Source organism: Halichoerus grypus, chromosome 10, assembly GCF_964656455.1.
Source record: "Halichoerus grypus chromosome 10, mHalGry1.hap1.1, whole genome shotgun sequence".
NCBI classification, from domain to species: Eukaryota; Metazoa; Chordata; class Mammalia; order Carnivora; family Phocidae; genus Halichoerus; species Halichoerus grypus.
In genome coordinates, this window is record NC_135721.1 from 19,787,471 (window position 1) to 19,801,877 (window position 14,407).

Below are 14,407 nucleotides of genomic sequence, written 5' to 3' on the forward strand. Positions count from 1 at the left end.
GGCAATCCAGGTGAGGAAAGGGCATACACACAGGGCGCTGGCCTGGGAGAGGTGGCTGCACGTGAGGGTAAGGAGGGGGGTGGCTAGGATGTAGGAAGCACGAAGACAGGTGGTAGGAAAGAGGAGTGTGGGCCACCATCATCCAGGGCCTTAAATAGTCACCTAGTTTATTTACTAGGCCAGAGATGGGCAAACTGCAGCCCATGGCCAAATCCAGCTCACCACTGCCTGTTTTTTACAGTCCATGAGCTAAGAATGGTTTTCACATTTTGAAACGGTTACATTTTAAGTGGTTATATAAGTACCTACATAATATTTCTGATTTGGTTTACCAAGCCTAAAATATTTATTGTCTAAGCCTTTAATAAAATGCTTGTTGAGCCCTGCTGGGAGCTGCGGCACAGGGAGCTAGGGAGCTAGGGAAGGTTCCTGAAGAGACCACGGCATGGCCAGTGCCATGTGTGTCTAGGAACCTGGCTCTGGGGCAACGTGAAGGAGGACTAAGCAGCCAGAGACAGGACCCATGTGGAGGCTCTTCTGACAGACCAGGGGACAGATGATGGAGGCTGGAATGAAGAAAGGTGGTACGAATGGGAAGGAGAGACACAAGCAAGCTTTCAGAGAAAAAAAGCAAGCACACAGAGGAGCAGAAGCCTGGAGAGGGTGCGCGGACAGAGGAGTGATTTTCGGGGAACACGCCTGGAAAGCGTCCACCATCCAGTCCATATCTAAGCCTCAGACTCAGGGATTCTGAGAATGCCTTGGGGCTTGGGCTGGTGTCGTGGAGCAAGGCTCTCTGGGCTCAGGGCAGTGCTTCTTAACTGGGGATAATTTCATCTGCTAGGACCTGCTGGGCAGGCAGGGGCTACCACTAGAATTTAGTAGGTGGAGGTCAAGGATGCTGCTGAACACCCTACAATGCATAGGTCAACCCCCCAACGGCCCCCCCTAAAGAGTTATCTGGCCCACAATTCCATGGTGCTAAGGATGAGGAACCTGGCTGAGGGTGAGACAGTCTTCTTCTCCCAGGTGGTGGGCTGCTGTGGAAGGAAGGGCAGGTCACCCAGAGCCTCAGTTTAGCTTGGGACCTTCAAGGGGCCCAAGAATAAACTCTCACATCTTCTGCACATTTGGAAGATGTCCCAGGGTGGTGGCACCTATAGGCCTCAGAGTCTCCTAGATTCTCTCTTGGTTTTCTGAGGTCTGAGCTGGTTAAATACAGGAGTTGAAATTTGAAATGTGAAAGCAATGAATAGATAGTGAATGATATGTATATTTAAGTTAATAAACACACATAATAATAAAAGTACTGAAGGATTTATAAAAAAAAATAGATAAAAGTACTGAAGGATTTACAGTTAGCCAGCTCGAACAGCAGTGGTGAGCTGGCACGAAACCTTATTAAAGGTACCACATTAGCTGCAGTTAACTTTATAAAACACACTTCTTCTTTTCTTCTCTTTCTCTCTCTTCCTCCTTCCAGCTCCCTCCCTCCTCCCTTCTCCCCACCCCACCACCTTTCTTTTAAAGCACAGGGCATTTGTACCCCAGTGCCAAATGACAGTAATTCCACTTGCCAGATTATGATTGGCAGCAAATGGAGAAGAGTGCAAAAGTCTACTGTACCCTTTATAACATGCTTCTTTTAGCTGAAACTAAGCAGATGTTCATTTCAGTTAAGGACTCTGAGCCAGAAAGCTCCCTACCTTGGCATTATGGTTAATATGGGAACATCAGAACCAGCCTGAGATCAGCTAGACAACCCCAGAGACTGGTACAGCATCAGGATTTGATGACATGCCTACAGATGCTCTCAAAGTGAAGAGTCATAGATCCAATCCCAAGCTGAGAGAGGATGCTGGGGTGAGGTCTAACAGAAAGAGAGCACTAGGGATTCCTCTCCTTCTATGGAAGCCCAAGAATCCCAGAGGTAAGCTGAAGGAGAGGCCTTCATGGGAGCAGCTGATGTTTTCTTAGGATGCTTTCTTTTGTCTGGAAAAGTGGGAGGTAGAAGGTTGGCATGAGGCAACACTGAGGGAGGAGCTGGTTATTGAAAGAAAGCCCAGACAATGAAGGGAAGGCAGAGGGTTTCAAAGTCACAAAAGGAGACACCAGTCTAATGAATCCAGTTGGTTTTCGGTAGACCCTTCTTGGTTTATAGTCTTTCCGCAATATACCGACTGGTATCGGGGATGGAAGGATCAAAGGGCTGAAGTTTACAGATGAGGAAACATGTCTGTAAAGACAACACACATCTTCAGATATTAAAGAAGTGAGGTTTTGTCAAGAAGGTTCTATGAATCAGAAGAGCAATCCACTCACAGATAATTCAATAAGGCAGATAGAAGATTTAGTTCCTTCTCCTTCATTGGTTGAAACCAAAGGGGGATGGGGGTTGGACAAAACAAAGCCTATTTTTCAGAGCTGTCAATACTCTACTACTCTACTGAAAATTTTCTTTCCAGCGTTGCTGATAACTTACTGATTGTCAAATCCAAGGATTTCCTTATTTTATTGTCTTACTAACTTTCTCCCTCTTGAAACTTTCTGAGCTTTCACAAGAACCCACAATCCTACCCCTCCCACCTCCTCTTTCTTCCTTTTCTCTACTATGGTTTTTCCCTAAGGCTCATGTTTATGGTTTCAACCCTAATTTTATGTTGAAGACTTCCAAATCTACAATGCTAGCCATGTACTTCCACTGAAATTCCAGTTGCATATCCCCAAATATATAGCAGACCAGAGAAAAAGCTTGACTGTCTGCCTAATCTTTGGAATTCGCTATGTTCAAAATCAGGTCAAAGTCCCTTTCTTGCCCCAGATCATCTCCCCTTTTCACTTCTTCAGTGTACCCATCATTTTCCCAGGTCCTCAGGCTCAGAACCTAGAAAAGTCATCTTTTACTTATTCTTTTCTGTTGATGCTTTGCTGAGACTCAGACTGTAATATTCTAGGTGAGACAGTGTGTCCCAGGGATTCAACAGTCTTCCAGCAGGACAATTTCTCTAGCTTGGTGTGTAGAGAATTTTCCTGGAGACCTTGGAGGATAGTTTTCATATGTTGTATGCATTCTGGCCAAGAAAGGAAAAGACAGAAATATAGTACAGAAGGGAAATAAAAAAGCAGAAAATCTCTCAGTCTGTCATTGATGAGGGGGATGAAAAATCCTGGGGATGCTGCAAAGACTTAAAGTGATTTCTCCCCTATATCCTCAGACTGTAAACTCCTGGCAGGTGTTCAAGGAGTTTTGGGGAGTGAAATACAAATACTTATTTTTAATATTGTAATGATATTTCCTCTTCTTGGGAAAAAACTGAATAAAAATTAAACAACAAAGTACCAGATTCCCATAGTGAGTACAGGAGCCAAGACTGATGAATGAGCCCACTTGGCAGACTCTCACAAGGCCATCTCTGTGCAGTGAGCACATCAGATAGTCTAGACAGACCAGGACTGGGACCCAGGCTAAAGGTTTGTGGCAAAGTCATATACTACACCACACTGATCTTTATTTACCAAAAGACATCTGTGGAGTTTGCAAACTTAGGGGGACAGCAGTGGTACCTATGGCTCAGGATATCACTGACCTGGCTTGTGTTTCTGTATTTAAGGTATCATGCCAACAATGAAATAACGTTCGTACTATTTGTGGTATTTGTGTAGGATTTCTCTTGTTAGCCTCCAAAAGGCCAAGTTCACCGCCTTGAACATATATAGTAAGACACTGCTGAATAAATAAATGAATGGCAATTCTTTGCCTTCAGGTAGAAGTAGACTCAGGCTTCTATTTCAGAGTATGGTGGTGTCCAAGAGTCCAGAAGATTTAGAGGCATGTGAATCTGAATCACCTCCCAGTGAGATTGTGTCCAAAGGTTAAGTGAGGCAAGAGGGGAAATGGTCCATGAGCACATCCGGGGGTTGACCAATAATCTCTTTAATGGACAAAGGAGTTTTTATTTGTTGTTGTATAGAGTTTTTTTTTTTTAAGTACTTTCTCTTAAACTTACAAAGTTAATATTCATGAGGTTTGTTAGAGTCCTCATGGATCAACCATGGCTAACTAAATATTGAGTGGTCTTCCTCTGAGGCATATTTGGGGGAGCCAGATCAGAGATGTAGGCTTCTAAGGAGCCAGCCCACACTGTTCTTTCTTTAGTGCAGTTGTAGTGGGTTATCCATCTGATTCTGGAAATCAGAAAGGGCATGGGGCAAGATCCCACTTGATATCCCAACTTACTGAAGTAAAAAGAAAGGTTCCAAGTATGACAATTCTCTCTTAGCGGAATCCCCAAGATTCCTCTAATTACATAATTTTCAGAGTCCCACCTATAATTCTCTGGACCATTACCATACTACTAATTTGGATCTGGGCCACCTCCATGGGAGCCCCCTATCCTTATATGTTACTATCTAAAGTTAGAGTCCTTAAGCCTGATGTTGATCTACATATAAAAGGTAATGACTTCTAATAGGAGAATTCAGAGAAATGTTCAAGGAAACATCTTTCATGAAAAAACTTTACCCCTTGCCTTGGATAGCTCATTTTATTTGGTGTTAGCAATCCAGCAGTAAAATTTTATGGTAAATGGAGTCCCTGGGGAAAATGGAACACTGAGATATAACTAGAATGAATTCATACATCTGAAATCTCTCCAGACTAGGACTGGAGGAGCCTACAGCTCAAGGGCACGAATGGTAGTAAACACCGTGACCAGCATTACTCATTACTCAGCAGTCTGTTGTTACCTCAGTGAGCTCCTTTGTAACATGCTGGTGAATCCCATAGCCAGGCTGCAGGCACTGGGTTTTTACTAAGCAAAGCTCAGAATATTTCCAAGTGATACAAATAACTATAGATATCCCCCATCTTATAGATTATCTGTATTAAAAAAAAGAGGATGATTTTATTCTACATAATCAGTATCTGTTCTTTAGACAGAAAAAAAATAGAGTTAATAACTAATATATTAGCTTGGTGTTCCTATTCTTTTGGCAACCCTGAGATTCCTTTTTCTGATACCTTTTTATAAAGGGCTTTTCTGAGCCATGATTTAGTCTCCTGAATGTGCAGACCTATTATACAGTAATACCTTGAGCAAAGTGACTGCTATAGGTAGTCGAAGCAGTTATGTCCCTTATAATTAATAAACTTATGAATTCACACTGCCCATTTTTACTCAAAATCTTGTCGATCTGGTTAATACTGGTTTTCATTCAGCAACTATTTATTGAGTATCTGCTGTGTGGCAGGCACCAGGCTAGTGACTGAGGATGGAGTAGTAAGAAAGGCAAAGTCCTTTAATTACAGTCTGATGATTATCGTGGGCCTGATTAACCCTGACTTAACTGATACAATCTAATTCCTGAGCCTGTTAAACTGTAGGGTATATTGTGGGTTGAAGAGTCACTCAGTGAAGTCTTATCTGAAATAGCCAGGCAGTTCTGCCCTTAATTATAACCCTTGGATCTGAGAAAAGAGAAGGGAAGGAGGGAGGGAGGGAAAGAGGAAAGACACAAGAATTATCAGCTGAGGTACTGATGTCATTCACAGTAGTGGGGAAGTGGCTGAGGCTGAAGGCAGGCCCATAGCACGAGAGTGGCTAAGTCATAGTCATTACCCATTCCTCTCAGATCCCCCCAAAGCCAGAATAATCCCTAAAGAGGAAAGAAGCAAGAAGGCGGACTACATGAAAAGTTCTCTATAATGGATTTATAGAGCCAATTTGGAGAAGCCTGTCTAGTAAATCCTTCATTGTACAAGTCTCTCACGATTATTTTATTACCCATATAGGGTAATACATTTTGATAGGGAAAAAATTAAACTATACCAGTCAGAACCCAGGAAGGAAGAAAGTTACAACTTAGCTCTGTGCTAAATACCTTTTTGTGCCTCACTCAGTAATGAGAGAGACTAAAACAGAGGTGCTAGTTCTAAAGCTTTATATGTCTAGGTGTTAAAAATGTTGTTCAATTATATAAAGCCATTCAGTTCAAATTTGAGCCTCAGAGCTGAGCCTTGGGTGGGTCCAGTTTAAACCTGTGATGTAAACAGAGGATATTTAAACCTATATCCACAGAACAGAATGTCTTACCTACACCGTTGTGGAGAAAGATGAGGAAAAAAACAGTTTGTACCAATTCATGCCACGGGTGGTCCTATAAGAGTGTGAGGACAAGGTCATGAACTCAGGACCATGGCCATGGAGAACGCCCAAGACATACAAACAAGCAATTCATTAGGGGCAAGCTTCAGTGGTCCAGGTCTAGCTTATTTTGCCAACTTCAAGGGGATGATGATCTCACACAGAAGCACAGTCACTGAAGTGAGCATGTTATTTAATCCCTTATCTGCTCAAGTCAGCTTTTTATTTTTTTTTTATTTATTTTTTTTTTTTTTTAAAGATTTTATTTATTTATTTGAGAGAGCGAGGATGAGAGAGAGAGAGAGCATATGAGAGGGAGGAGGGTCAGAGGGAGAAGCAGACTCCCTGCTGAGCAGGAAGCCCGATGCGGGACTCGATCCCGGGACTCCAGGATCATGACCTGAGCCGAAGGCAGTCGCTTAACCAACTGAGCCACCCAGGCGCCCCTCAAGTCAGCTTTTTAAATATTTTTATTTTTTTAAGTAATCTCTACCCCCAACATGGGGCTCGAACTCATGGGGCTCAAACCCTGAGATCAAGAGTCACATGCTCTACTGACTGAACCAGCCAGATGCCCCAAGGTCAGCTTTAAATTGACCTGAGAAACAAAATACCAGAAGTGGCAATTTCTGGTTCTTAGATTACATGGCAATCCATAATATTTTTAAAAAACGAAATGTCTATTGGAAGCTCTACTGCTACCATTAAAAATAGATACTCATAATGTCTGCCCTCTTCTGAGAGAGAGTTCTCAGGTAAGGTGCAAGGTATTTCACTCTGAGCTGGCACATTCAGAGAGGGATCAGGAGATGCTAGTCTGCGCAGACTGCTGGAATAAGTTCCCAGCAGGTGGTTTTAGCTGTGACATGCATCTTTGGGGTGTAGGGGAGAGAAGAGAAGAAGGGGAACACTGGTTGTCAGCAGCAACAGGTGAGGTGATGCCCTAGGTCGGCAGGAAGGAGATGAGGCTATCAGGGAAAGGGGGGAGCAGGGAGAAGGAAGGAAAGATGTTCTCTTTCCTTCTCTAATCACAAGCTCACCCATCCTCCTACTCGTGGTAGGCATTACCAGCATCTGCTTCTCTGCGGCTTCCAAGCAAACTGGAGGATTATACCTCCATGTCCCCCGGAAGTCAAGGGTGGTCATGTAACTTGCTTTGGCCAATGAAATGCAGTGGAAGTGATGTGTGTCAGTTCCTGGAAGAAGCATTTAATGACTGGGCTTGACTTTCCATCCTCATCTTCTCCTGCTTTTGCCCATGTGAATGTACCTACTGAGGACACGCCATAAGATCAAAGCAATAAACTATGTATTAATGAGGAAAAAACCAAAACCAAACAAACTTTTGTTACAGTAAAGCCACTGAGATTTCTGGGTTGTTCGCGTATCTTAATCCCATATTCTATCTTTGTTCCCTCTTTTTTTTTTTTTTAAAGATTTTATTTATTTATTTGACAGAGAGAGACTCAGAGAGAGAGGGAACACAAGCAGGGGGAGTGGGAGAGGGAGAAGCAGGCTTCCCGCGGAGCCGGGAGCCCGATGCGGGGCTCGATCCCAGGACCCTTGGATCATGACCTGAGCCGAAGGCAGAAGACGCTTAACAACTGAGCCACCCAGGTGCCCCTGTTCCCTCTTTCTGACGGTCTGTCTCTCCCTCGCTCCTTTCTTGCCTCATCCCCTCATTTGATCTCTTCCTTCCTTTCTTCTCCCCTTTATTATTTCATTGTCCTAACTGAAAATAAAAAATATAATGTAGATTCCTATTCTTAATTTAAAACATGGATCAGTTTGTTTTTTGAAAAAGAAATGAGTAAATTTTTTGAATTAAACAATTCATATTTCTCGCTTTTAAAATTAAAGCCCCGAGGTGAATTAAAAATCAGGTTTAGCTTGTGTAAAAAAACGTATGCTTTGAAAACTTTACAATGTTATATACACATATGGGGTACTATTGTGGATAGGCCCTCAATTGATTTTCTTGTGTGGGTTAAGGGCTACCCGGAAAAATAGAAACAAACGTAAAACTTCCCTAAACACCATGCAACAGCCATTTTAGCTCCAAAACCAGAGCAACATAACCACTTAGTTTTCATTGGTAACTTTGTTACAAAGGCTACTGGAGCTGGAGCATCCAGAAGCCTGATCAAGACTAAAGGACATTTCAAGTCATCACAAAAACTACACATTTTCATGCACAATCATTCATGACATAGCATTTAGACCTGAGGTCACCCCACAACCCCAAAAGCTGTTTCGAGCAATTAAAGTCACCCTAGACATGAAGCACCAGAGAATGCAAAAGCAGGAAAATGCAATCGTGGCCTGCTAATCATGCATATTTAACTAAACACAACAGATGTGTACTTAAAAAAAAAAAAATTCAACAAGCTCTGGTTTCAAGTAAGAACATGCTCTACTAGGTAAACATGACATGGACTTTCAGGCCATTTTACACCACCACGGAGAGAGTTGGTGAGGGTTTTACACATAACCAACTCTGCAGAGATGAACTTGCACAGGGAGGGGAGGAAAACGTATATAACAGTTACATGAGGAAAAGAAGACCATGCAAAAGGAGCGAGAATCCCCAAGTTCACTTACTGCCTGCTTTTGCTCTTCCTCCTAGAGATGTTGCAGATGAAGAAAAGGCAGAGGGAAAAAGGAGAGAGATTAATGCCCATCACCACAAACATCTGGAAGAAATGATAGAAGAATCTGGCAAGCCAGGCCAGGCCCCCAGGTTCAGAGACCAAAGGCCCTGACTGCCATCAGAGCACCATCAGCTGGACAGAGTGAACGGCAGGCCTCTTCCCCACCCGGTTCATTCAGTGCTAGCTTCTAGAGCTGGGAAACCATCTAATCCAACTTCCTCATTTACAGACTGAAAAGGCCTAGAGAGCCTGACTTGCCCGAGGTCACCCAGCTGTTTAGGGTAAACTCAAAGACGTAGCTCCACGAAGCCTCAAAAGCCCAATAATCAGTCAATCTCGCCATCCCCCATATTCATGTGTGTTAGCTATATTTCTCTAGACCAGCAGTCCTCAAAGCAGCAGCCACACCGGGGAACTTGTCAGAGATGCAAATTTGGGGCACCAGCCAAGACCACCTGAATCCAAACTCAGGGTGGGTGGGGCACAGCCACGCAGGTCAGAGCCTGGCAGCTGATTCTGATGCCTGTTAGATTGAGAGACACTGCTCTAAAAACTTCCCCCAAACTAGCAATTTCACCTGACCACAGATTCCCTTACTTAGTCCCCTCCTCTCCACTTGCTTTTGGGCTGCTTTGTGGGTTTTTTTTTTTCCCCAAGGACGCACATGCATCCCCATTCCTCCAATAAATTGGAAACTGCTCCAGGGCCCTGAGAGGCTTTTGAAAAAGAACTCTTGACCTCAGTTTTTCACTAACTCAACACAGGTTCCTTTAGTACTTATGCATAAGGCACTGGAAACATGAAGCTAAGGCGTAGCCTCTGTCTTCCAGAGCCTTCCAGTGACCGTGGGCAGCGTGGGTACTCGCCAGCTCTCAGCTATCAGCATGCACCACTAGGAAGACGAAATAAACACTTCTGAGTTTCTTTCTCCCTCAGTCCTTCCCTCTGTCTTTTCACGGGTCTTTTTGCTTCTTCTTTCTGTGCCTCATCATGGGTAACTGTGGTCAGGGAGCCTTTGCTCTTTGCCTCAAGTGGGCAAATCTAAAAGCGGTTGCAATGGTTCTATTTAAATCGGATCCATCCGTGCAGGCCGTCTTCATTGAACATGTGTGTGGGAAGTCTTAGGGTTGGACGAGAGCTTCTGCTTTCACAGAGTCTGCAGATCTGGGGGCCATGGCGAGAATGACTTCAGAAAGTCTCACCAATTACAAAAAGGAAAGAGGAGGTAAAAAATTTGGAAAAAAATAATTTTGTTCCTGCAAGGGAGAGACATGGACTAGGAATTAAATGGGCACCAAGAACTCTCTTAAGGAGACTCCAAGTCAGCACAAGAAGATGTTCTTCATAATCAAACCCAGCTGCTACATGCCTGACCATACGTATACTCACAGGAGCCCAAGCAAAGAGGGGCCCTGAGCATGAGCTGAGTTAGCCTTACGAAGTTAGCACCTTTAAGCTTGTGTATCTGGCATGTACGGCTCTGATTAGAAGGGATTCTAACTCTGCAGTTGGGAGGAGATCTCCCTTCCTGGCCAGGCTTCCCTGTAAGGCAGAACACTTTTCTTCCATTCACTAGCCAAGGCAGAGAGCCAAAGGAAGAGTTATTAAACAATTTAAAATGTGTTTTTATTCCTGGCACTAAGTGTTGACATGGACACTGAAATGGTGGGGGAGGGAGGACGCAATCCTGACAGGCTGAAATGGCAGCTGAGGTCAGAAGACCAGGATGAAAGTTCTCAGAACTGTTTCTAAGACACCTCCCTACTTTCACTGTTTTTTCCGGGTTTAGTATTGGAGGTAACATTGCTTTGGCTCAACAGAATAAGGAAATTTCAGAAGGCAATGCTTCATGTTTGCACATCTGGTGACTGCTATGGATAGTCTGTTCAAAGACATGACATCATTATAATCTGCAGTAGCCATGTGTCAGGTTAGCACGGGAGGGGTGGACAGGGCAGCGTGTTCCGGAGTCAGAGGCCTTCGCTGCACACTGGGATTAAAAAGGGGCGGGCTTTAACAGTGTTACTCAGGACGGTGTTACAGTATTTAAACTCACTGGAAGTTACTCAGATAAAGGCTTGAAGGCTCCGTCAACACAGTAAACAGGTCAGAGAGAAGGTCTTGGGACGTTTTGTTATCGTCAGCTGTGGTCAGTAAACACTGATGGCAACTGGCATAGGAGCCTAGCTGATTTAAAGGAAGTCATAATACTTTAACTAAAAAGTGCAAATCTAGAAGTGCTGATGTCACCTAAAAACATGTGAGACTCTTCCACATCACGTGGGGGATGTCTGGCTAGGTGGCCACAGTCCTGCCATAAACATTGCAGTTATTTATATGAAAATTTATATTCTAAACCTTGTTCGCAAATAAGGTTGAAATCCAAAACTACAGAATTCACCTGGTGACTATGTTTCAAAAGCAATATTAGAAAAATGGAAAATGAGGCAGAAAAATACCGGGGACATGATTTAGAAAGTGAAACACCAACATACAACCACTTCCAGATGAAATAAGTTTGAGACAGAGGTTACCTATACACATTAATCAGGGGAAAAATGTAAGGAAAAGATACACTCTGACCACGGGTACCTGGGTGTCAGTCTACATTATATTATTAAGAAAACAAACAAACAAAAAAACTATTAAGAAGGTCCCTGATACTCCTTGGTGACGGGGACTAAATCTTACTCATCGCCAAATAGCTAAATGTGATATTCAGGAACCAATATTTTCTTGTTAAATAAATGTATGATTACTTTTCACCCTGCCTTATTCCCAAAAAAGGACTTAAGATTATTGTTGAATGAATTAATAAGCAATGGTGACACTTCATATGTATGCTTCCTTAAATTATCATTTTTCAGATAAACAGACAATGTACATTATATTTCACTGAAGCAGTAGAAAGAACTTGCTGTGAAATGGAAATTTACTGTGTGGCATATTTTAATTATGAGTATCCCAGACCATGTGGTTTGATTGTCCATTTGACTAAGTGCTTACAGCTGTTTTATGAGAGAATTAAATGCTAGCAGACTGAACATCAATGAAGGCAGGACAGTCCTTTGAAATTAAAACTAGGATTCTAAAGTGTACTTTTATTATGGGTTGGTGAATATTTTTTTTAACAGTAGGAAAACATCTTTGAAATTTTCATGGAAGTCAATGATTCCTATGGATGACCTTTTAGGAGTGCATATAATATACAAATTAGGATTGTGCTATCATCCTTATAGGTAGCTGGACACTAGAGGCATGAGATTTTCAACTGTAAGTTCTAATCAATGGATAAAAAGACAACATTCCTGGTCTGTGTTGCAAATCCCTCCTCCCAGTATGAATGGCCTCAGCCTATCAGATGAGTAAACTCTAAGACATTTAAGAAGCTGGCAGGGGATTCTACAAACTAGGGCACCAGGATCCTGCTTACTTTACTGTAAGACAATAGCTAGAAATACAAAGAAACTCAGGGGTTGGTATCAGAGTTCTAGGCATTAGCCCATTCTGCTTTGCCCTTGAACACCAGCATTGGAAGTGAACTACAAAGTTAAGTAATATACATGGGGCTCTGAACCAGGAACTCTAAGAAACATGAGGGTCACCCAGCTGACGAGAAAGCACACTGCGGTACTTTGGGGAAATATATTCTGACCTCCCTTCAGTTTGCATAAACCTTTTGCCTTTTACAAAAATTACCCTAGGGTACCTTCCCACCTATGTTTGGGGAATGTCTGAGGGCATCTTACTAAAAAAGGAGTCTGACCCAGGCAAGGGGTGGGTGGATCCATTTATCTCCTGACAGGGGACTACCCCACATGGCAGGGCTTTCAAAGCCCCACACGGCTCCAGATGTTACAACAGCCAAATGCATTTAAGTACATCTCTGCTGTCTTGAGTGGGTGATGGGGCTGGAGTAGCTGGATTCTTGACAACCGTTAGAGGGATGTGGGCCAGGTTTTATGCATAAGATTTTCTTTAAACACTCAGATGGTTGAGCGTCTGCCTTCGGCTCAGGTCATGATCTCAGGGTCCTGGGATTGAACCCCGCATCGGGCTCCCTACTTGGCGGGGAGCCTGCTTCTCCCTCTCCCTCTGCTGTTCTCCATGCTTGTGCTCTCTCGCTCTCTCTGTCAAATAAATAAATAAAATCTTTAAAAAAAAATAAAAAAGATTTTCTTTAAACAAGACCCACTTAGACATGAAGTATTTCTCAGGAGAAATTCTGTTAAAAGGGTTAATGTAGAAACACGTCCATGCAAAACACCCAAATACCCGGGACCAAAGCTCAAGACTAAAAGAAGTGATTGTCTTGAGCAAGTCCCAAGTCAGTTTAAAACACAAACACTGCATTTACCCAAGCTGCTAATACCTCTAGCTTCATTATGAAGGGACCCGTCTGGAATAGAGAAGTAGAAAAAAGTCTCCAAGTGGATGTTTTCTTGAGCCACCACTCCTAGTCTAGACCCTTGTCACTCACTTCAGGCTAGATGATTATATTTGTCTCCATTTCTCCTTTAGTTTCTCCCCTCTCTAATCTGCTCTACACATTTTCCCAAACCATTATTTCCAAAAACTTCAATGACTCCCCTACCACAGGATTAAATCCACTCCCCTCAGCCTGGCTTTTGAGGTAATCCACACTGTGTGATTTCCACTCTGGCTGCTAACTCTGTGTCCCACCACAAAATACAGTGGTTTACAGCACAGACACAGAGAACCAAGGAATTAGCAGCAGGAACAAATGTGCTCTGGTATTGCTGCTCCGTATCTGGGTAAACATTCCTGTTGAATGCCAGTAAAACTGTCTAGGTGAGGACATTTAAATGCCAAGAGTGCCTCTCTCTCCTCTGGGGTACAGGGCTTGTAATAAATTCAAAAAAAAAAAAAAAGATAGTGAGACCTGAATCATCCCAAAGTTATTTAAGCTCCAATATAACAAACCTAGAGCTAATATGCTATTTTGTTCCTCCTAATAAAGTTATTCATTAGAATTAGTCTGATTAGCTTGGTTTGCTGCTGTAATACTTACTAAAATAGTTAATAATTGTTACGTATTTAGGTGGACTATTTGAAAACTTGTCTTAAGAGAAACTTTAAATCGTTGAGAAATTTTCATTTACATATAGTTAATATCCTGTTGACAAACCTTTATATTTATTCATATAAGCAACTACTCAAGGACAGAACTCTAGTTCCAGTTACTCATTTTTTATCATCAGGCTTCACGCTAGTTTCGAGGAATTTCTGGAGTCACAGCTAACTTTATGGGCAGCGGCATTTCATCCTTTAGCTGAGTCCTGTCCTGACACCACAGGGGAGGCAGTGGAGCCGGTGGTGAAGGCGAAGGACAGCTGAGCGGAGGGTGGGGAGGCGGGGCGGCGGGGAGCGGGGCGGCGCCAGGGCTCTCTCACCTTCAGCAGCTTCATCAGCCCTTCCAGCTGAACCATCAGCTCACGCCTGCTCTCCTGCAGTGCCGACATTCTCTGCTCCAGCTCATCTTTCCTCTGCCTGTCCGAGGGGAAAAGCCCATCAGCAAGAAAACTCTGAAGATAAAGGGATCTTCAAAGAAGGGTCCAAGTGTAGGTGAAATTGATTTTAGACCCGAATTCT

The 14,407-nt window shown here is 43.1% G+C and overlaps 1 protein-coding gene across 13 annotated transcripts in view; it reads right to left on the bottom strand.

The window, feature by feature from the left end:
* The window catches only part of DTNB (dystrobrevin beta), a 256,744-nt gene that overhangs the window by 20,733 nt on the left and 221,604 nt on the right, over positions 1-14,407 (bottom strand). For 10 of the 13 annotated variants that reach the window (XR_013441625.1, XM_078056063.1, XM_078056057.1 and 7 more), the window contains 2 exons: positions 14,209-14,305; positions 8,745-8,765 (listed from right to left, as the gene is read on the bottom strand). Coding sequence is in view for 12 of the 13 variants with exons in the window: in XM_078056063.1 (XP_077912189.1) it covers positions 8,745-8,765; positions 14,209-14,305 (118 nt within the window). In the remaining variant the exon portion in view is untranslated. The remainder of the gene's footprint in view (positions 1-8,744; positions 8,766-14,208; positions 14,306-14,407) is intronic. The other 3 variants (XM_078056068.1, XM_078056065.1, XM_078056060.1) reach the window with 1 other exon arrangement.